General features: G+C 34.1%; 1 protein-coding gene across 28 annotated transcripts in view; it reads right to left on the minus strand.

Annotated features, from left to right (window-relative positions):
• The window catches only part of LOC127853932 (androglobin-like), a 171,806-nt gene that overhangs the window by 86,433 nt on the left and 61,193 nt on the right, over positions 1-24,180 (minus strand). For 17 of the 28 annotated variants that reach the window (XM_052388785.1, XM_052388786.1, XM_052388790.1 and 14 more), the window contains 8 exons: positions 16,969-17,062; positions 16,202-16,222; positions 12,800-12,946; positions 11,204-11,281; positions 9,508-9,732; positions 7,252-7,391; positions 4,888-4,977; positions 3,011-3,208 (listed from right to left, as the gene is read on the minus strand). In XM_052388785.1, the coding sequence (XP_052244745.1) occupies positions 3,011-3,208; positions 4,888-4,977; positions 7,252-7,391; positions 9,508-9,732; positions 11,204-11,281; positions 12,800-12,946; positions 16,202-16,222; positions 16,969-17,062 (993 nt within the window). Of the gene's footprint in view, positions 1-3,010; positions 3,209-4,887; positions 4,978-7,251; positions 7,392-9,507; positions 9,733-11,203; positions 11,282-12,799; positions 12,947-16,201; positions 16,223-16,968; positions 17,063-19,245; positions 19,432-24,180 lie in introns of those variants that run through there. The other 11 variants (XM_052388787.1, XM_052388789.1, XM_052388791.1 and 8 more) reach the window with 5 other exon arrangements.

Consider the following 24,180-nt stretch of genomic DNA (forward strand, 5'->3'; position numbering starts at 1 on the left):
ACCTTACAAGCATGAAACAAATTTGGAAAATTATGATAATATTGCCATACATTTAGTGGATGAATGCAAATCAACCCTAGTCCCACACAAAAACTACATAAACAGGAAAGTATCACTAAACAAATACACATACAACTCAACAGCATAAAAACAATATCTCTAATAAAAACAACAAAACTCAACCAACAAAACAAATCCAAAGCAAGGAAATAAAAATAACTCTTTAAGCATGTGCCTCAAAGAGAAAATATCGCTGTTAAAGTAAAAAAAAATAATTCTAATGGCATAATGTAAAAGGCCAAGTTAAAAAAACAACTGTCGTTTAGAAAGAATCTTTATTTATAGTGACAAAAATGTAGAGATTATATGAGTCACCCTTTGGAAAAAATGGGGCTTAACTCATGTGCATAAAGTGTCATGCAAAATTAGCCTGTGCAGTCCACACAGTCTTATATGGGAAGACACTTTACCCTTGTTTTTCGTTAATAGGAAGTCTCTTCTAAATGAAAATGTTGGAAAGTGTCATCTCTGATACGACTGTGCGAACTACACAGGCTAATCTTGGATGACACTTTAAACACATGCATTAAGTGCCATTTTGCCAGAGTGCGGAAAATAGATATAGAAGTCTGACAATTGTACACAATGTTTTAAGTGTTCCAAGCACTTGATCTTTGGTTACTCGCGAAACACAAACTGCACACTGATTTATTTTTACAGACCACAACAACACAATCAAGTCCTTACTCAGGCAAATAATGCTTATTGAATTGTTTGTGTATAAGATAAAAAAAAACACATCAAATAATTGCAAATAAGCTTTGAACAGGGAATGATTTGCAACAGTAAAAACAAATACATAAACAGGCAGGGTTTTTTTTAGAAAAAGGGGAAGACCCTGGACGCTGGGTAAAAGGGGAAAATCGAGCGCGAAAGAGACATATTTGGGGAAAAAATAAAAACTGTTCATTTCAATGTCTATAACTCACCTACAGACTTCAGGGGTTTTTTTAGAAAAAGAGGCATGTCTCTGACCTTTTTGTTCTTAAACACATGAACAAGTATGATATTTAAGTCAAAGTCCTAAATAAAGTTGCAGGTGTAGATCTAATAATGGGAAATGTTTTCAACTGGGGCAAGGGAATGATGTCAATATTATGATTTCAATTTCATGAAGAATGGGTTGACGATCTAGATCTGCTACAGTATTGGAAGGGAAAGGTGCGGCAGCTGCCGATTGTCTACTTTCAGTTTTACAATAATCCGAGAGTATTAATCGATGTTGATTCCATGTACCTCCGAATCCTGCTGGGTTTCAACGGTTTTTGATGATTCATTCTTAAAAGATGCGTCAACGCAATTAATATTTTCCGAGTCCGAACGTTTTATTTTGTTCATGTATGAACGCCAATTGTGAGACTTTTTCTGTTTTAACGTTTATATCTTTGCTTTCACATAACCCGGATGAAAATTCGACTGGTTTCCGGTAATTAATTGACGAAACACCCTTCTCACGCAAGACCGGAATCCAGTAAAATAGTCACATGATTAATACGATTAGTTGCCCGGTTTCCATGACGTAATTTAAGAGCTATATATAGAATCACTGGGATTCCCAGATTTGAGTGTTCGTCGGGAGAGAGAGAGAGAGCGAGATCGTTGTACATGGTACAAATTGGATAAGTGTCGACTTCCCAAAAGAAAAAACCCATTTCTTTGAGGGTAAAATATTATATTATGGTGAAAAATTATATTTTTGGAGGGGAAATGGTATTTTTAGGGGAAAAATTCTGGTAGGGGAAGACGCCGAATATCGGCGTCACTTTCTTAGTAAAAAAAAACCCTGACAGGGTACATGTGTACCTTATCTTGGGAATGAAGTAGCAGTATAAAACATTAACTATAAGTACAGAAGCATAAAACTGATATGTTTTTTGTTCTAAATATTATTTATAGTACAATTATTAAATTAAATTGGTGATATATTGATCAGAAAGAGAACAGATTATAAGTATAATTATAAAATACACATTTTGCTTCAAGCAACATGGCAAATATTTTTTTTTAATGTTAACCCTTTCAGTGCTGGAACCGAATTTTGAAGGCCTTTGCAAACAGTTTGGATCCAGATGAGACGCCACAGAACGTGGCATCTCATCGGATCCAAACTGTTTGCTATTCTGATAGTATTCTTTGAAAAAAATTCGAAGAAAAAGCTAATTTTAAAAATTCAGCAGAAGACATTTTAGCAGACAACAAATTTCCCAGCATGCAAAGGGTTAAGTTTCACATGCAATAACTGTCATTAATGTCTACACTCATTTCATTTAGGTAATGTTTTCTAAATATGATTTTTGTGAATATTTATTACTATATATATATTTATTTCCCTTTGGTATCTTTTGAGCTCATGAATGTTGTAATACGCTAAGCTTTTAAACTTTGCGTGCTTTAAACATTGATGCTCTGATAAAATCTACAAAACAAAACACTCCAATAACACTGTAACATAAAGCATGCAAACACTCCAATAACACTGTAACATAAAGCATGCAAACACTCCAATAACACTGTAACATAAAGCATGCAAACACTCCAATAACACTGTAACATAAAGCATGCAAACACTCCAATAACACTGTTACATAAAGCATGCAAACACTCCAATAACACTGTAACATAAAGCATGCAAACATTCATTTTCAAAGCAATCCACTCATTATACAAGTCGTGTCATGGGAATACTGGGCCCATTGCATGTGCGTCAAGTATTGTCCAAGATTAGCCTGGGCAATCAAGCACGACTCTTTCAGCCGTTATTTGTCATTAAAAGGAAGTATCTTTTTAGCAAAAACGCAGTTTAATCTTAAAGTGTCCCAGATTAGCCTGGGCTTATCAGGGACAACATGCATTTAGCTCCAATTTCCCAGAACAAGACCTGTACAATGACACAAAACAGAAGAAAACTCTTAACACAGCAGACACAGGGCAAACATGCAAATAGCCTTGCCTGTTGTCTTCGTTAAAACCCATCTTTGTGGGAGGTCTTTTTTCTGAGTTCTCATGGCTCGGACGATTACTAAGGGTGATGAATTTATCAAGCACCTGGCCCGCAGAGACCAGCGGGGAGGCTCGACCCGAATCCGACCCTTTTGAGTGCTTGCCAGGGCCCGTATTAGGGGCCTGTTCATCCCCTATTAGAAAGCCCCTGTGCGCAGAAGAAGGTTAACAGTGAAATGGGGTTAATATACAACAGAGGAAATAAACTCTTTACCACTCAGATATGCACAGTTTATGAAAATCAAATTTAATTTAATATCTTTCTTGATAGATTTAAGTTTTAAAGGCATCATTTCTAACCCTAGGTATTGAAAAACAGCAAACTGCATAAAACCTGAACAGAATGCAAGTCACTTGCAGGCTGTTCTGGTTTTGTGCTGGTTGCATATAACAATTTCAATTATGCATCTGAGTGGGAAAGGGTTAGAGGTAGTGAGTAAATATATTACGTACTTGACTGATTAAAATAAATTATATAGATTTATTCACTGCATATATTTATAAGTCATGGTACTCAGTTATAGTCTTGATAAATCAATCAAATAATATTCCAAATGCTCTTTGTTTTTGAATTGAGAAATTCTTTAATAAATTTAAATTGGTTCACATGAAAAAATGTCAATAAATCATTAATAATCATGCAAACTTGTTCTTGAAGATTTCAGATTATTACTATAAATCAGCTGAAGGTATAGGCAATTGTTGGCATTTTCTAGAAATACAGATCCTTAGTAAACCTGCAGTGAATATTTCCATGAAAAATATAGCTAAAGAACAGCAAGTGTCGACAAGTTAAGCAGTGAATATGGCAAGGTGTAAGGTCTAAACATAAGGAGTGACTCAATAGTATATATAAATTTGATTCAAGATTTATAAGAGGATTCACAAATTAGTTTAAGATTTTTAGAAATTATCCTGATCCATCAGGACGTTAAGGTTAATATCTGTATCTACGAAAGGTTAATCTGTTAGAAGTGAATTCATTTATTTCATTATTATGAAATCAGGTTATCAAAAAAATCAGAGAGAAATTCTGGTTACAAAAACATATCTTGCCACCAAATAAACCGACATTTTATAACACCTTTAACAATTTCATCACAACAATTGCATGATTTTATTTGCATACACGACACCTAATTAGAAGCCACACTAGTGAAAAAAATCACCCGCACTAATGTTATGTAATGTTCAATTGTTATGCTTATAAAACAATCAATATAATTTTTCTATAACATTTCAAAGCATTTCTTTTTTATATCAAATCATTTCTGCTTACAGAAAGTTTGGATCAAATTTAAAGTACTTTATTGGTGGCAGATTTAGTTGTTATTGGGAACGCCACAACTTTAGAAAAACCATCCAGTTGGTAGATACAAACAAGGCAGACCCTTTTTATGTTCCAACCAGTTTGCATCAGAAAAATTAGCCACACGCTGGGAAAACAGGGCTAATTGCAAGTGCAAAAAGTGTCGTTCAAGATGAGCCTGTGTAGTGACACAGGCTTATCAAGAACTACACGTTCCGCAGTTATGGAATGTTTCATTTAATAGAATCCTTTCCAAAAAAAAATCCAGTCTATGTTGAAAGTGTCATCTCTTATTAGCCTATGCAGAATGAACAGGCTAATCTGGGACAACACTTTGAGGCACATGCATTTTCCCAAAAGCGTGGCTCAAATATACTTGATTTGTTATGTGATTTTAATTTTCTTTTTTAATAAATCAGCTACACCAAGATGAATGGGGTTTTCTAAAATCAAGCGATTTCGGGCGAAAGTCTATTATTGCCAGCCCTATAGATAGCCAAGGTATTTCCAGTACTTACTGCAGTGGTATGGCCTCTGGTAGCCAGCCTGTTAGGCAGCTAACGATGCTCACATCGCCAAATTCACAGTTAGGGTTTCCACCAGTGTAACTGAAAACAAATCGGCAGCGCTCTGTGAAAACAGGGTTGAATGCCTGTTCTGAAAGTGTCATCCCAGATTAGCCTGTGCAGTCTGCACATGCTTATAAGGGACCACATTGTCCACTTTTATAGGTATTTTTCGTTTAAAGTCTCTTCTTAGCATAAATCAAGTTTAAACGGAAAGTGTTGTATCTAATTAGCGTTTGCAGATTGCACAGGCTAATCTGAGACGACACCGTATGCATATACATATGCTTTAAGCCCAGCTTTCCAAGAGCACAGTTAACCCTTTCCCACTTAGATCCATATTTTGACGCATGTGTAGTCCCTTAGAAGGTAAAATGTAATTCAAGACCTTTCTAATTTACTAGATTCAAATTTTAAAGACTTCATTTCCAACCCTTAGATACTACTGAGCAGCAAACAGCATAAAACCTGAACAGACTGCGAGTTACTCGCAGGCTGTTCTGGTTTTATGCTGTTTGCATATGGCCATTTTCACTTTATTTCTGAGTGGGAAAGGGTTAAAATAGACTGATGGTTAGTTAGAAAAACTTCTTTGTGTTGCTGTCAAGATCGATCTTTTAACAATAGATGTACTTAGCAGTATTTGTCTATAACAAAAACATTATGGCTTAAAAGACATAGTCCATAAGACACAGATGTCCCCACAAAACGTCCAAAGAGTGCAATTAAGCATTATGTGAAATAAATGTACAAACTTGACTTATTGTTTTTGTCATTTAACTAAAGAATCAAAATGAAGTTATGGGCTCGAAACAAAAAATTTAATTTCACTACATCAATATTTGAGTTGGGGCCATCTTGATTACCCAACGTAACATTGAATATTTGAACAAGCCACATCATTTATTCACTAGATAATGTTTAGAAAGGATGATCTTTTGAGCCACAATTTTCAAAATCCCATCACAAACAATGATGTCATGATATTTATATACCAGTTTTATTTTTCACCATTTTGGGAATGGGGCTGGGTCCCTTTGGATTGGGGAAAATGTGCGGCGTTTTGACTAAATTGGGAAATTTGTGTTGTTGTTGTTGTTTTTCTAAAAAATGCTTGAATATTGAGAATACAAGTGTTTTCAGTAATATATTTACTAAGGTTGAACTTATATGGATGGGAGTTGAACAAAATATTGAGATCTAAAAAAAACAAAAACAAAAAATTTGGCAGGGGGGGGGGGGAACATTGGGAATTTTTAACTCCCATTTGGGAAAAATACTTTTTTCCATTGGGAATGGGGCCAATTACGGGACCCGATTTTGAATGAAAAAAACACACTGTATACCGAGTATGCACAGCCACATAGTTTTGCAGTTTGCACTTGACAAAATGTCTTAATACAACAATACTTTGTATAAATTTATTTCAAACGAATCATGCTTGATTCATGTGGGCTTGACATATACATCTTCTTTCACTTTAATCATAGCAAGAATAGCCAAAACCTTAAAGTGTCCACTGTGACATTGACCTATGACCAAATGAAGATCATTTGTACAAATATGACCTTTTTTTGACATACAATGATCATTTGTACAAATGTCCATTCTTTATAAGTAACCTAGCTATGGTAATTGGCAATATACCAAATGCCTATATATGGCCCCAAAAAATGTGTTAGACTTCTTAACAAGAAGTTTTTAAATAACAAATTAGGCTGGGCTTGCATTAAGGGAATTTTTAGGGTAATTTTCAATAAAACAAGTTAGAAGAAAATTCAGGGATTTATTTAAATAACTCTTTTCCTCTTATAATCGCATAGAATGACTAATTAAAAACATTTAAACCATTATTAAACAAACCTGGAATTTGAACTTTTAAATTGTTTGATTCTGAATTGTTGAATTCTAATTTCTCACGCTCTGTAAAAAATTAAAAAACCATGAACAACAAGAGATTGCCAAGCAATATTGTCCCCTACCGGTAAAACTCCACCATTGTCAGTAAAAAAAGTTATATATATATATTTGTTGCCAAAGCAACCACAATTTTTGGCGTAGGAACAAAATGAATTGATGTGCATAATCTCCATATTGCCATCTGTCCATATTTAAAGTTTCATGAAAAAATATGGAGAACTTTTAAAGTTATCGCAGGATCCAGAAAAGTGTGACGGACTGGAAGACTGACACACAGAGCGCAAACCATAAGTCCCCTCCGGTTTCACCAGAAGGGGACAAAAATGCCCACACAATAAAACAAATTTGAAATAAGAGCAAAAGGTCATTAAAGCCAAGCACAGCTTCTAAACTTACTCAAGGGAGGCAACTTTTATTAGAGCTTTCGTCAGCAACATCGGCCACACCTCATTCTGCATAGTTGTTGAGGGTAACAGCAGGCGGTTGTTGTCGTCAAACGGCATCGAATCATCCACGATTATCTTCCGCCAGCAACCCTGCAGAAAAAATCACCTTAAATACGAAACCTTAAGAAAAAGGAAGGTTGATGCAAAATCATCTATAATAATTCTTTAGATCATATTCTTTTTATTAACATATAGGAAAGTATTATCATTTAATAAAATCAGTATGTTCAGAGGATTAATTATTTTTCCATATCCCTTAGGTTAATTACAATAAAATAATTCATTTTACTTAAAAAAAAAATAACTACCAAAGTTTAATTTCAAGGCATTCCATATGAAATTTATTATCCCCCACCGAAGGCGGAGGGATATAGCTTTGGCATTGTCCGTCCATCAGTCTACCAGTCTGTCACAAACTTTTTAGTTATGGTGGGGGAAATCAATTCAACAAATTTGCTTGTTTTAATTATAATTACAACTTCTGTCACATTTATATGAATGCTGCATTCTGATTGAATAATTTGTTCACGTGACCGGTTTTTCATTTTCTGGTGAACCAACTTTGTATACAGATTTAAACATGAATATTCATGGCGCTACTTTCTGGTCATAAACAAGTTGCCAAAATGACGTTATGTTTTGCTCAAAACTTAATGGCTTGTTTCTCATTTGTCAATAGCGAAATGACGTTATATTTTTTGCGTGAACTTCAAGGCTATACATGTACCCGTTTGACGGAGATGAAACCGAAAATAGATTCATATGCTAGACAAGAGCTTGTCACAGTAGTGCCAAATCCCTGCCGAAATGTGTTTGCTTGTATGACAACATTTTTTTTAGAGAGTAGAATAATATTTGTAAAAACGAATAAAGGGAGATAATTCATAATGCTCCGGACAAAAATTTACTTTAAAATTAAATAAAGGGAGATAATTCAAACACTAAGGTAGATAGAGTTATGGTTCTTAGTCACTGCACTTCTCCTAATTGTCATCTGTTTATATTTCAAGTTTCAAGTAAATCCCTTCAGTAGATTTAGAGTTATGCTCCGGACAAAAATTTACTTTAAAGTTATATAGTTATATAAAAGGGGAGATAATTAAAAAACTAAGGTAGATAAGAGTTATGGTTCTTAGTCACTGCACTTTTCCTACTTGCCATCTGTTGATATTTCAATTTTCAAGTAAATCCCTTTAGTAGATTTAGAGTTATGCTCCGGACAAAAATTTACTTTAAAGTTATATAAAAGGGTAGATAATTAAAAAAACTAAGGTAGATAGAGTTATGGTTCTTAGTCACTGCACTTTTCCTACTTGCCACCTTTTTATATATTTTAAGTTTCAAGTAAATCCCTTCAGTAGATTTAGAGTTATGCTCCAGACAAAAATGTTCTTCAAAGATATATAAAAGGGGAGATAATTCAAAAACTAAGGTAGATAGAGTTATGGTTCTTAGTCGCTGCACTTTTCCTACTAATTAAATAGCATTTTTCTGCATTTCATCAGTGTATAAACTGTCTGGAAAAAAACACCTAATTTATGCATAAATGCTGTCAACGTTTATGCAAATTAGGCGTACTTTTCCCCGACAGTACATACACCGATGAAATGCCGAAAAATGCTATTCAATTCTTAAATGAAACAAGTGTGAGATACAGAAAAGAAGATATACAGAAGATATTTATTTAACACAAGATTCTTTATAATAACATAAAGCTGTTGCCCACGAAGTTTTTGCATGGTATGTCATCTCTACAAAGTGATTATTATTGATTAATGACTTCATTGCCTCATAAAAACTGAATGTCTTTACAAGATTTGTGTACACCAAGACCGTCTGGCAAGTGCATTCTATAATGCCTTCTACATTGCATAGGCACAAACATCTAATATAGGATACAAAATTAAAAAAAACAATACTTGCCCAAGCTTAAAAATGAACAACATTCAGGGAACAGTGGGCATAATGCATGTGTCTCGTCAATAAAAATAAGAGCCAAGGCTAACCAAGGTCAAGGACAACACTGTCTGCTTTTATGTTTTTGTTTTTTTAAAGGAAGTCTCTTCTCGGGAAAAATCCAGTCTAAGCAGAAAGTGTCGTCTCTTTTTAGCCTACGCAGACTGCACAGGCTAGTCTGGGATGACATTTAACATTCATGCATAAAACTCAGTTTTTATTGAATGAGGCTCCAATCTCAATCACCTACCATCCAATAAAGCCGCACCGCATATTTGCCGTACGGGTTATACGGTGGTACATGCGGCCCCTTCTGCACCTTGTTGAGCGTGTAGATGTGCTCCCACGGTTTCCAGGTGTGGGAGACCTCCTCGTAAGGTGTGTTAGGGTCCACGGGCATCTGGTCCGCGGGTGGGTTCTTGACCGCGCACACCTCCCATAGTGCCATTATCTGACTGGTAATGTAGCGCATCAACTGAAACGAAACATCCAGGTGCAGTTGGTTTTTTTTCCGTTAAAAATTGGATCACGTATTCGGACTCATATCCAATCAAAAAACATATATATTTTTTGACCAAATGGGACCTACTAATTCACAATTGAAGGTTAAAAAAATTATATATATATTTTTATAATTGATTCTAACAGTTTGTTCATCTCCTATCCAGCCATATCAGTTCAACCTTATTTAAAATATTACTGAAAAACACATCTATTCTCAGTTTCAAAACATCAACAACACTCATTTCCCAATTTTAGTAAAAACGGGAATTTTCCCAATTAAATTAAAAAGGAACTCAGCCCCATTTCCAAAATGGTGGAAAAAAAATGAGGTGGAGATGTATTGCCATGCCTTTTTTCCCATTCCCAGCACACTATTAAGTGAAATTACAATATGACATCAATCTGTAAATAAACTGATGTTTTTTTAAATAATGAATTATATGCAGTTTTAACTCTTGTATTTATTAATTTTGACAAATTTTTATTAACATAAATACTTGCATATATACTTGCATCACATACATTAATTTAAATACAAAACTGGGTGTTTAATTGGATTGTTTTAACCTATAACAAGAGATGTGATTGTCAGAAACACATGCCCCCTAATGCGTCGCTTTGAAGCTATATATATGACCTTTGACCTTTGAGGATGACCTTGACTTTTCACCACTAAAAATGTGCAGCTCCATAAGATACACATGCATGCCAAATATCAAGTTGCTATCTTCAATATTGCAAAAGTTATGACCAAGGTTAAAGTTTTGGTTAAAGTTTTGGGACACACACACACATACAATGACACACACACATATACAGTGACAGACAGACCAAAAACAATATACCCCAATCATTCGATCCAGGGGCATAAAAACAATACTGTGACCATGTGTGTGTGACAACAGTTTTATAAACATTTAAAATTATAAAAACACAGTCCCAGTCAATAAAACCGTCATAAAAAAGTTCTTATTATACTCAAGTTTAGACAGATTATCACACACACACACAAACATTTAGAACATAAAATGAACAGTTGTGTCTGAGAAAATCACCAAATGATATCCATTCCAAGTTTGATGTGTAATTCCAAATTCACACAATACAGTGTTTCCCGTTTCTCTGTTCTGTTGATGAATTATATCTCAAAAAGAAGGCACGGAAAAAGCTTGTTTCCAAAATAGAGAAAAAAGCCCAGTTACAGTGACGAAAAGAAATTATTTTAAAACAATTGAAAATCATATTTATTTTTCAGCTACAATGTTTATGTGTTCATTTAAAATTGTTATATGTATATCATACAAGCGAAGCATGATAACTACCCAGACACAGCACGTTTCTGTTCAAGTGTATTCTGTTTACATGTATATCATACCAGCGAAGCATGATTACTACCCAGACACAGCACGTTTCTGTTCAAGTGTATTCTGTACATTTCATACCTCACTTTCATGCAGGTGTTCACTGGTGGTAATAAGATCAAATGAAGACAGGCCATCCTGGTCAACAACTACTGGGGTCTGAAAATGGAAACATAGATATTATATACCATTCAAACAATATTTGTGTTGTTTTTTTGCCCACTGTTTTCAACAGTATTCCAGTCATATCACAGGCCAGTACTTTATATATAGTGCACATACTTAATTAAACTTATAACTGACATCTTACCTACTTGGATCAGATGTACGGGGAGAATAATGGTAGAAAGGATTTCATAACCAATTCTCACACATGTTATGTGGCCTGGCCAAATCCCGGGGATCGAACCCACAATACTCGGATTTGTAGTCCCGGGCTATACCAACTGAGCTTATAGCCGGCACAACTACGACAGAAGTGATACCACAAATATCCTATTTCCCTGTTTCCATGTCCATTTAAGTTCAGTATTAAGGAATACAGAAAATTAAAAGAAATCTTGGTTATGCTACAAGAACAGGCGAAACACAATACTGCATTTCATAAACAGAAATGCCCCCCCCCCCCCCCCCAGTGGAGGCCTTTGGTTCATGGGCCCGTTTGTATTCTCCAAAATTTGGTCAAGGTCAAGGTCAAAATGAATTCAAGTGATGTTGATGTGTTGACAGTGCTCATAGATAACAACCATGCAGGTATCAAAGCTTTGTTTGAAGCATTATTGATGCCCAACAAAAACACATAATTTTGGGGTAACCAAGACTTTGGACCTTATGAATTAGTCCAAAATAACGTCAATCTCAAGGTCAAGAAAAGGTCAGGTGATTTTGGTGTATTTATAGCAATTAAACACATCATCTGTGCAAGTATCCAAGCTTTGTACTAAGGAATATTTATTCTATACGAAATGTGTGATTTTCAGATAACGGACAGAGGGGCCAGTAACTATAAAAACATGCTTAATGTTTCTAAGCCTTAACTGATATAAAACATTATGATTACATTAAAAGTTTCAACAGAACAATACACTATGTACTAGAATTCATATCCTTTTGAACACAAAACACCTGCTTAATTATAGAAAAATTTTTTTTTTAAGAAATAATAAATTATGATGTTCTAGTAGCTATTTTGCAAAATTACACAATCATTATGATTGGTCATTTGAATATAAAGCCAATGAAAAAGCTCAAACTGTAATCTTTAACATGTTTAAAAGATGAATACTCTTTATGGATGTAATGCATGGAAAACAGTGTATAGCAAGAGATTCATGCTCACCTGCATGCACACTTATTCCAGTAATAATTTAAGTCTTGTTCCTCAAAACTTTTAAAAAACTATTCAAACTGTAAATCCAGAGCATTAGGGCTTGCACAAATCTAGTTTTAATAGTAGCAAATAATAAGTTTAAACCTATTTATTTTAGCTTGATTGCATCGAAAGCCTATGGCTTAACATTTATACGCTCTCGAGTTTCGTTTCTTTGGTAGGACCCGTGCTTGGTGTCTATGGGGAGATCTAAAGAACACTCCTACAGAGGGGATCGAACCCGTGACCTCCCAAGCGTGAACCAATTGATTACACAACGGCGAACTTCAAATAATTGACTATGAAACCTTTTCCGTGATGTAGTCCTGCGGCCGCTTCCAGTGGTCCACCTTGATTCCCGCAGGCATCTCAATCTTGCCCTCAGGGTCCTCAAAGGAGTGAGCCACCACAGGGGACTTGCCCTTGTCCTTCTCTTTGCCTTTGTGGGCCATGTCCTGCAACCAAACAGAAGGTTTTTCATAAAAGTGGAAAGTGTCTTCCCTGATTAGCCTGTGCATTCTACATTCATTAAAACCCAATTTAACAGAGATGGCTCATTTGTATAGATTTTTATGGTACAGCTCAATACCAAGACTATATAGTTTACTCAAGGAGAAACAAATCGTTTTGTTTTAAGTGTTAACTGGAGTCAACTGATAAATAGAGTAGGATTTTTTTTCCTCTTTATGTTGAAGCTTTTCTAGAAGGGAAACAGAATCTTCTGTTATTAGTTTAGTAACTGGAGTCAAAGCAATTAAATCAGTTATTTCTTTCTATGGGTACTGTTTATATGAAAACATTTTTTACAGGTAAAAGAATTGTGTATCTGCATTGTTTTGGTAGTTTGATCAATTTGAAAGAAGAATTTAAGTAGATCAAGTTTAAGCAAACTGAACACTGAACTAAACATAAAGTTATCAAGTCACTAACAGCAAAAATTCTTTGAACTTTGATGTGCACGAAGTTAACAATAATATTTGATAATAATGATGCCAACATTCTTTAAAACTGAAGTAAACTAAAACAGTTTTGTTGTTAATGGATGGGTTTAATTTAGCTGCAAATAAACCAACGAATTAAAAGTATGTCTTAAAACAATTCATCTGAAGCTTCTATGAAGTTGCGTAATAAAATGTTCAAACATTATGACAATACCAGTGCACTGTACTATATGTACAAGATGTGATACATAAAGTTAGCATAGTCCTCTTCTATTCAGAACAATGACAAGCTTTTTCTGGAACTTTTTCCACATGATAGGGCATTTGGTGCAATCTAAGGGAGGCCGCATGCAAAAGCTTTCAGACACTAGTGATTGTAAGAGTTTTTACTAATATCCCAGTACTGCATGTTATATTGTGAAAGTTGTCACAATCATGTTACAGAAATACGGACCAGTTAAACAAGAAATGTGTCCATATATACTGTTGTCCCATCTAAATGCCAGTGGACATGTATATGAGTGTAGGGTAAACAGTCATTATGTTAATGTATTCTTTTTTTTAAATACGCACATAAAATAACAAAAGGCAATAACTCTTTAAATAAGAGAGCAAGAGTTATGGTTCTTGTGTATTACACAGCCTATCAATGAGATCTACCTACCCATAAAGTTTCAAGTTGATACCTCATTTAGTTTTCCATATATGCCCACACAAAATATAATAAGAAAAATAAACAAAGGCCAATAATTCAAGGGCCATAACTCCAAAGTTCCTGGGAGATAGGCTGGTTATTTAAAATGGCCTCCATTTTATGCCAATAAATATTGTCTAAAAGTTTGGTGATGATCAGATGAGAATCACTTGAAGTACGTAGAGGAAACTAAAATGTGCAGACAGAATGAAGTATTTACAGACTTTTCCAAAACTAAACGCCTCCCTTTAGATTTCCTGGGGAAGTAGAAAGATCATTTTATAAGGAACAATGCAAGCAAGTTTGTATGTTGAGAAGGGTAGGAGAACTTAGTCAGACAAATTTGTGCCTACAGGCAGTCCAGTGTTGTTTTTTTCATCCAAAATCAGGTCCGGTATTCGAACCCATTTCCAATTGAGAAAATTATGTATTTTTTCCCAAAAGGGACCGAACAATTCCCAATTAAAGGTTTCCAAAAAATATTTTTTTATTTTTTATATCTCAACATGTTGTTCCTCTTTCATCCAGCTAAATGAGTTGAACCTTAGTACACATTATACTGAAAACACTTTTTTTTCTAAATTTTGAAGCAATTTTTAGCAAAACAACAACAACACTTATTTCCCAATTTTATTCAAAATGTCGCGAATATTCCCAATCCAAAGGGAACCAGCCCCATTCCCAAAATGATAAAAAAAACAACACTGCAGTTGGATGGACAGACAGGACATGATGATCCCAGAATACCCATACAAGGAGGTAGCAGGGCGTATAATAATATCTTATATGACACAACTATAACCATACCAGGAATTGTTTTTGAAATCACACACAAATTTAATCCACACTGAGCATGCAATGGCTTTCATAAATTATTCAATTTCTAGCACATGTGCCATCGTACCATTTAACCCTTAAAGCGCTGGAGCTGAATTTTAAAGGCCTTTGCAAACAGTTTGGATCCAGATGAGACGCCACAGAACGTGGCGTCTCATCTGGATCCAAACTGTTTGCTATTCTGATAGTATTCTTTGAAAAAAATTCGAAGAAAATGCTAATTTTAGAAATTCAACAGACGACATTTTAGCAGACGACAAATTTCCCAGCATGCAAAGGGTTAATGTCTCAAATTTTGGCCCAAGATACTTTTTTCCATCAGGAATGCAACCAAATTACAGCTATCAAATATCATAAAAAAAGCCCTGTAAACAGTCTATAGTTCATTGAGGCTTACACCGGAACAAACATACTTTTGGACAAGTTCACTGTCTTCTACAAAAACGACAACTTACATACATGTAGTAGAGAATTATGTGATAATATAAAATACTTTTTGGACCAGTATATGGGAATTTAAATTAGTCAGAAAGCGTGCAAAGTTAAAGTATTTAAATCAGTATATAATATTCCAAGCATGTGACTTAGAATGTTTTAATTCAATGTCCGTGAATGTGAAATTAAGTTATTTCAAATTCATTGATCTATTATTTTGGAAATTTAAGTTAAAATCAATCAATCTTTGACACAACATGCTTAGCTCTATAATAAGGGGATTTAGGAAAACTCTTTTTCAAATAAATCTGGTAATTTGTATTAAAAACTTCAGAACAAAGTTCACTCTGTAGACATGCATTTGCAAACAATCAAATCTGTTTCTATAGGCTGCATATTAATAACAGATTGTGGTGAGCTAAAACTTTTAATTTCTTTTCACAGAATATAAATTAGCTTATTATAATATACATTCACAAGGGAACATTGACAAATCACAATATCTACAAGAATTAATGGATAATTAAATATTAAAAATTTGAGCCAAACAATGTCCGAGGAAGTTTGTACGATATATGGAAACCAATGCTTGCAGAATTTAGGCTTTATTTATTGCCAATATAAATGACATTTTATTATATTGGATAAGACAGTGACAGCATTATTCAGTATATTTACAACAACAAAAAACATGAATTTGACCACATTTCACGATACAACTTCAACTTACTTCAAATGTATCGCAATAAACTTAGGTGAACCATAAATTACAGAAAAAGTCCATCAATCCACAGCAACCTTACCGTTACTACCTGAAGGGGACTCTGAAATCGCAGTTCAATTCCACAATCACAATTAATATCAATATTTTTTTATATAATTATTTACATCTTCAATTTAATACCGATTAGATTTGTACATCAAAAGCAAGAGGGGGATATCAGCCCTCTTTCTATTTAATTATGCTAAAAGCATCTTTGTGTTTATCAAGGTACATTATATGATGATGTATAGTTTTAATTTCATCTAAAAAGACAAAAACACTGACTGGTGTTAGTATTTTTGCGATAATCCACAGACATTTATATGTGTATATTTTTTTTCTTCATGTATTTTAATATGAATTAAAATTACAAACATCAAGAAATGTGTTTGTCAGAAACACTATGTCCCCTTCTGCGCCGCTTTGAAGCTATATATTTGACATTTGACCTTGAAGGATGACCTTGACCTTTCACCACTCAAAATGTGCAGCTCCATGAGATACACATGCATGCCAGATATCCACTTGCTATCTTCAATATTGCAAAAGTTATGGCAAATGTTAAAGTTTGACACAAACACACAAACAAACACACAAACAAACCAACAGACAGGGCAAAAACAAAATGTCCCTCACTATAGTGGTGGGGGTCATAAGAAGATGATGGGGAAATGAAAATTCTTTTATAGGCCAACAATTACTATAACTAACTTTTTACAAATTATTAAAAGCTGTAACCATAATTTCACGTTGAGATAACCATATATCTATTATTGTTAACTTGATTTTGCAAGCAAGTTTGCATACCCATTTTTCTGCATTGACATCTGTATCGTTCCATTCTGGCCAAATCACCAGCTTGGGTCGTTTGTCTGTCGCACTCTGGGCAATAGAGGCAGCTCTGAAAATACATAGGAATAATACCATCTTTAACAAAGCATATAATCTTCAAATGAGTGCTTAGACTGCACACACCCAGCTTCCAGGTCATGCTTGACCAAAGTCACACACTGGCAGAAAATGTTGGTTTCTGACAGTTATAACTTAACTTTCTTATCTCAGAATTCGGGGAGTTTAATGCTATATATTATATTGCAATAATTTGTGTTATTTTAATAATGTCATGCCTGTGCTTTTCCCTTTGAAAATGGTACCAGTACAGTTCAAATTTGAAAAATTGGCCTGGTTGCCAGCCGATTTTGATTTTTTTTCACATTCTTCAAAAGGCTAGTCAAAACCACTTTTTTCATTTATTCTTGTACTGTTATTAAAGCAGTTTTTTCCCATCTTTGTGAAGCATCCTTGACCCCCTCATTTTGTTAAAAAAAGAGTCACAAACTTTTCAAAATTGTGAAAATTGATTCCCCAACTATTCAAAATTGTTAAAAATGAGTCCTATTTAAATTGTGAAAACTTGAGTTGTGAACTTCTCAAATTTTGCAAAAACGGCCATTCTCTTAAAAAGAAAAAAAGGCCAGTTAAGCCGGGCCCTTGCTACACTTTGGGGGATTGGGGCCGGGGTCCTTAGAGGGGGGAATTTCGCGTTGTTTTGGTCAAAAAGGGGAATTTTACAAGATCTTTTCACCAACCATTCAACACTTAAAATTGCTATATTTTAATGTAATATACATAAATATACATTTAATCAAAGGTTAATAGCACAATACCAGCTGGCAACATAGTTAAAAAAGTTAAAAAAAGAGGAGAATTTTTAGTTGAAATAGGAGAAAAAAAGTAAACTATTTTAAGGGGGGAATGGGGCCAAATTTCCGCCCAAAAACAGCCAAAAGAGGGCCCTGATTAGGGTCAGAAAAGCATGCTTGAATGGATAAATGCTCATGGATACTTTAAACTTCACCGTTTTTAAGTTCAGTTTCATTCCCTAACTTACATTTTGGACACTCAATTGCATATTAATTTATTTCAGACCATCAACACGGACCAACTTTTAGTTTATTGTTAACGAAGCCTTTAACAAAGATAAAATATTGTATCATGGTGAGTTTATGGTCTATTTAGGGTAGGGCTTTTTCTTAACTGTTTTAATAGCAGTTATAGCCACTAATTTTTTATTCCCAATGGCAAAAAATCTTCCAGTCCCAAAATCCAAATTGATCGTGTGACTTTCAGATTTTGGGAAATGTAGAATAGTGTATAGAAATAAAGTCTGAAGTTCCAATTAAGTGTTACTTTTATGTGTAATATTTTATGTTTTCAGTGGCTATACACTACAGGTACATTCTATATAACACTTATTCCTTAACTTTAATATAAAGCAAAATTTCATTAAACAATTTAAATGATAAAATATTTTTCTTTCATACTGATAACACCAAAGTAACTTATTTTGTTACTCAATGATTTAAACTACAAACATGTCACAAGGTGTTTTTTTAAACAACGGTTTTGGTTAACCTGTTTTCCTGTCTATCCGTCCACCTAAGAGGTTGAACGCGTGCATGCGCCTTACATGTTCATATGGATGAATGAAACTATTACACAAAGTTCAAGAAAGATCTTAGCTATAAGTTTTAACAACAAAAACATGTTGATAACTTCGATAACACAACTTATTTAAATAGTGTCTATACCGGTATATAGCCTTCAAATATGCCATTGGGGAAAGAATAGTGTGTGAGAACCAAAATTGGTAAATAACTTGTGTGAGATGTTGTTGAGCAATAATTAACTTGAACAGCTATGTGAACATGTTGAAATTATCACAGCCCTAACTTGTTGAATATTGTTTTCGATAGTCCTTTGGGTCACAGGATGTGAAACCTCAATGATATATTTATTACAAAAGACATGTATCAATTTTATTGGTATGAAATTCAAATTGTATGGGTATAACTGAGCTGTGAAATCTCATGGTTTTTAGGCCTGTAATTTAAGAATGTAAATTATCTGATGATAAACATCAAGGATACAACATTCAATACAATTAATAAAACAAAATCATTCTTCGCAAACGTCAATCCAAATCCTGAACCAAATACTAATGTCCAAATAAATGACACTAACGGCCATTTTGTTTCCAATGACGCTTCGTTAAACGTCGGCAAACTGCTTACGAGCACTTACTCTCTTGGCGTAGCAGAACTAACTCTATTTGAGGACGGATTCTTTTTGGCTCCTTTAGATGCCATCCTGTGTGCAATTGATCCGTTTTAAATACCATAAACGACCTACAGTTTTAGAATTTACATAAATGGTTGCCACGCGAGGTCATATCAGTTCATCACGCATGCGATTTGTTTATGTTCCGGTAATCACGAACCGCGTGAAAACAATGCACGCACTTTTTAATTAAAGTAAATAAATAAAAAGTAATTCCTCTTTAAAGTTCTGAAATAAATATATACAAATCTGAAGATACACGAAAATATAACTCTTCTTTAATGTGTTTGCTCAATCGATTGGTAAAGAGATTATATCGATTATAATACCGCTAACCCCCCTCTATTGATTGACAACGCTTGATAAATTGATCTGGTCGAAGTGTGTACAATCCGTTAAGGTTATGTGTATTCAAAGCATGCAGGCGATTAAATCCAAAGCTTACATCGGTGGTTTATAATAAATATGTTGTTCGTTTGCCAAAATGTTGCTTTCTCTTGTCTATTGATTTGAATGTTAAATATTATCAAAACGGATCATAGTAGCTCTAAACGTACGTTAGAGAACTGCGTGGTCATAGCAAGTACAGCAGTGTTAAACGAAGATTTCTTTTTAAATAATATCCAACGTTGAATTGATAAAAAATTATGGGAAAAGAACGCTGATGGTTTCAGTCATTTCATTAGGGGATACTAACTTGCGCCGTTACGGTGGGCAGAATAACCAAAACAACAAACGACTTCATATGCAAGTACCTATACAAACAAGTATACAGTACTGTATACCCGGTAGGTCACTGGGCAAACTTATACCCACGGACTCTAGATTACACGGATATGAAACGGGACCGTTACGCCAAATATCTTGTTGTGTCTAAGTCACGTGACCGTGTCGTATCTGTCGATCTTTATCGAAGCGCCGATGTTATACATTTGATGTACCCATTCACGTATTTTGTTAAATTATAGTTTCATTTCTAGGCCGATTTTGACAAATTATATATCATTAGAAAGCTTACGTAATGTAGTTTTCAGATATATAAATATATATTAAGTTTTTCTTCTGATTTTGGCAGCTCGGCGAGTTATAACTTTAACTTTTGCAAATATCATACCGTTTTGGAGTTTTAGAATCTAGATTTACGGTTGACATGTTCGTACTTTATACCGATTTGTAGCGTTTATATTTGGAGTTCAGTTTTAAAAATAACATCTTGCTTAGGAGAATAGAATTCTGTATATGATAGAAAAAAAATTGGTTTAAAAATGAAAGCAAGTAAGGAATGAAGGCGGAAATAAGTAGCGCGCGGTCCTAACGAACCGAACTGATGGCGATTATGCTTTTGTTTAGATACCGGCCATTTAATTTCCTTTTCCACGATTATTATATTTTTTATGGAATATATTGAAATATTTTGTTCTAGAGACATATCCATAAAGCTAAGTATTAATGAAGCTTAATAAATTTACGATTTCAGCTCTTGATTATAACACAGAAAGGGTGTTAATTTTATGATGAAACAGCGTTTACAAATGTATAGCGGACCCTCTTGATATTTTTCGGCTTTGCATACTTCAAATATAATGGGTGTCAAAACATTCATCGTTTGTTGTTTATTATCAAAAAGGTAATTATGTAAAATTATATGAAAGGTTATTAACCATAAATTATCAATAAATTAAAATTATTTAAAGATTCTTGAAAATCACGGCCTACTGTCTATGCATGTATATTGAAATATCTTTATAAGTTAACAGAGTTATAAATATATAGAATTCTAAATTAAAACTCTGTATTATTTGTATTTTTCGGAAAGAATATTTAACCCCGTTGTGGTCAAATAAGAATGCTGTTTTTAATTATGTTGTTCCGTACACTACCATACACTCTTTATAGGACTACGAAATGACGAAGTTTTTTTACCGGTACCCGCTAAATACGTTAAATGTTAAGTATTAGATTTTTTAAATGTTTAAAATGTACATGTATAGGTATTAAGCACTTATAATTATTGTGATTTAGCTGGCTGACATCTATACAGTATTTAGTTTATGGCAATCTGTATGGGCAGATGACTATAAATGTTTTCAATACGCTACATATCTTATAAACGCAACATTGAGTATTTGGCGTTACATTACTCCAAGAAATGACCACTAATACCACAAGAAGACATGGAGGTATCATAAAAAGTGTAATCTGACCAGACATTGCCACCTGTGGTTAGGGACCAATATACAAGTATAGGTCCCTGCTGTGGCGTATGACATAGTGTTATTTAGTATTGGTCGGCACAGTTTCTGATCATAACGAGATAATTGGTTTGTGCTGAACACAGGGGCAATAAAACCACAGATCTATCAATAAACAAGATTATTGAGATATCTTTTATTGAACACCGCGATAAAAATGCTAAAACCATGGACTCTAGATTACACGGATAAGAAACATGGCAACATTCTCAGAATCATCACTGCTATATGTGTAATCACCTAACAATTCGTCTAAAAATAATTTATATATTTGAGTTGAAGACGATGTACTGTTGTTTAAGTCTGAATAAACTATCTGTCTGCCTGTCTAAATCCAAGCCGTCATCGTCCCGGTGAAAAAAAAATCTGATTTTCAATAGTTGGACATGATGCCCTGATGTCAAAATACGAAATGACCCGCGTAACACGGGACCGTGATTTTCAAGACTCTTTAATAAATTGATAATTTAAGGTAATAACATTTCAAATAATTATACATAATTACCTTGTTGATAATAAACAGCAAACGATGAATGTTTTTGACACCCATTTTATTTCAAGTATGCATGCAAAGCCGAATAATATCGAGAGGGTCCGCTATATACGCTGTTTCATCATAAATTTTACACCCTTTCTGTGTTATAAACAAGAGCTGAAATCGTTAATTTATTAAGATTCATTTATAATAAGCTTTATTGATATGTTTCGTGAACAAAATACTACAATATATTCCACAAAAAATATAATAAGATGGCAAAAGAAATTCAATGGCCGGTTTCTAAACAAAAGCATAATCGCCAAGACCGTAGCATCAGTTCAGTGCGTTAGGAACGCGCGCTACATTTTCCCGCCTTCATTCCTTAATTACTTTCGTTTTTAAACAAATTTTTTTTCTATCGTATACAGAATTCTATTCTCCTAAGCAAGATGTAATTTTTAAAACTGAACTCCAAATATTAACGCTACAAATTGGTATTAAGTACGAACATGTCAACCGTAAATCTAGATTCTAAAACTCCAAAACGGTATGATATTTGCAAAAGTTAAAGTTATAACTCGCCGGGCTGTCGAAATCAGAAGAAAAACTTAATATATATTGATATATCTGTTTACTACGTAACGTTAGCTTTCTAATGATATATAATTTGTCAAAATCGGCCGAGAAATGAAACTATAATTTAACAAAAGACGTGAGTGGGTACATCAAAATGTATAACATCGGCGCTTCGCTGTACGCTAATCGTAAAAGATCGATAGCCACAACACGTTAAAACGCGCGGTGGTAAAACATAAAATGTGTATTTCTTGTGTTTAACTCGCTATAAATCCATTAATAACAACGGGAATATATTAAAAGTTATATTTTTTTGAAAGAGGAATTAATAAGCAACAAGATAACGTATAAACCAATAAAATCGGATGAATAGTTTTTGCATAAGATTGAATTTACTACAGTAAGGGTCAAATACTCGATTCATCTCCTGTCAATATACACTCCGTGTTATACCAAACAGCGAAAAGACGAGCACATTTAATTGTGTTTCTTCATACACTAATTTATTACGAGCAGTCACAGATGGGGTTCCTCAACATCAAAGAAGACAAAAATTAATTGATACGCAGTGCCATGTGGAACTATTCGAAATACGTATTTTACATTATTTTTTAAGTTAATTTTAGCTTAAAGGGATCTTTTCACGCTTTGGTAAATTGACAAAATTGAAAAAAGTTGTTTCAGATCCGCAAATTTTCGTTTTAGTTATGATATTTGTGAGGAAACAGTAATACTGAACATTTACCATGGTCTAATATAGCCATTATATGCATCTTTTGACGATTTTAAAACCTAAAAATTATAAAGCGTTGCAACGCGAAACGATTGAATAATTTGGAGAGTTCTGTTTTTGTCCTTAAATTTTGTGAAACTACGAAGATTGCTTTTATAAGGTATAAAATACGTCAAGTATGTATACTCGGCGGAATAGCTCAGTAGGCTAGAGCGTTTTTACTTCAGAACTCGGGCAGGACTCCAGGGGTCAATGGTTCGAAACCTGCTCCGGACAATGTTCTTTTCCTTTTTTTAATTTTATTCTTGATTTTTTACTGAAGCCTTTACGATCCAATGTTTACATTTATCAATATAAAGCATTTAATGAATGAATTAAAAAATGCCAAAATCTGTGAAAAGGCCCCTTTAAGTGGGTTTGCTCGAATGTTGCACTAATACTCGTAAAATCAAACGAGTTGCGTTCTGAGAACACTGGGCATAATGCATTTGCGTTAAGTGTCGTCCCAGATTAGCCTGTGTAATCCACACAGTTTAATCAGACACTTTCCGCCTACATTAATTTTTTGCTAAGAAGAGACTTCATTTAAACGAAAAATGTCATAAAAGCGGAAAGTGTCGTCCCTGATTAGCTGCACAGGCTTATATGGGACGACACTTTGCGCACATGCATTATGCCCAGTTTTCGCAGAACAGGAATCAAAAGATAGTTTAGAGAATATGGTCAAGAGAGAAGCAGAAATGATTGAAAACCCGGACTGGGGGTTACGCAGAAAAATACTCAAAAATAAAGTATTCTGTACTTCGTGTTGTTTGTGAGCCAAGCTGATCGATCATTGAACAATTCTCAATTTATCATCA

The sequence above is a fragment of the Dreissena polymorpha genome, chromosome 12 (assembly GCF_020536995.1).
Source record: "Dreissena polymorpha isolate Duluth1 chromosome 12, UMN_Dpol_1.0, whole genome shotgun sequence".
Lineage (NCBI taxonomy): Eukaryota > Metazoa > Mollusca > Bivalvia > Myida > Dreissenidae > Dreissena > Dreissena polymorpha.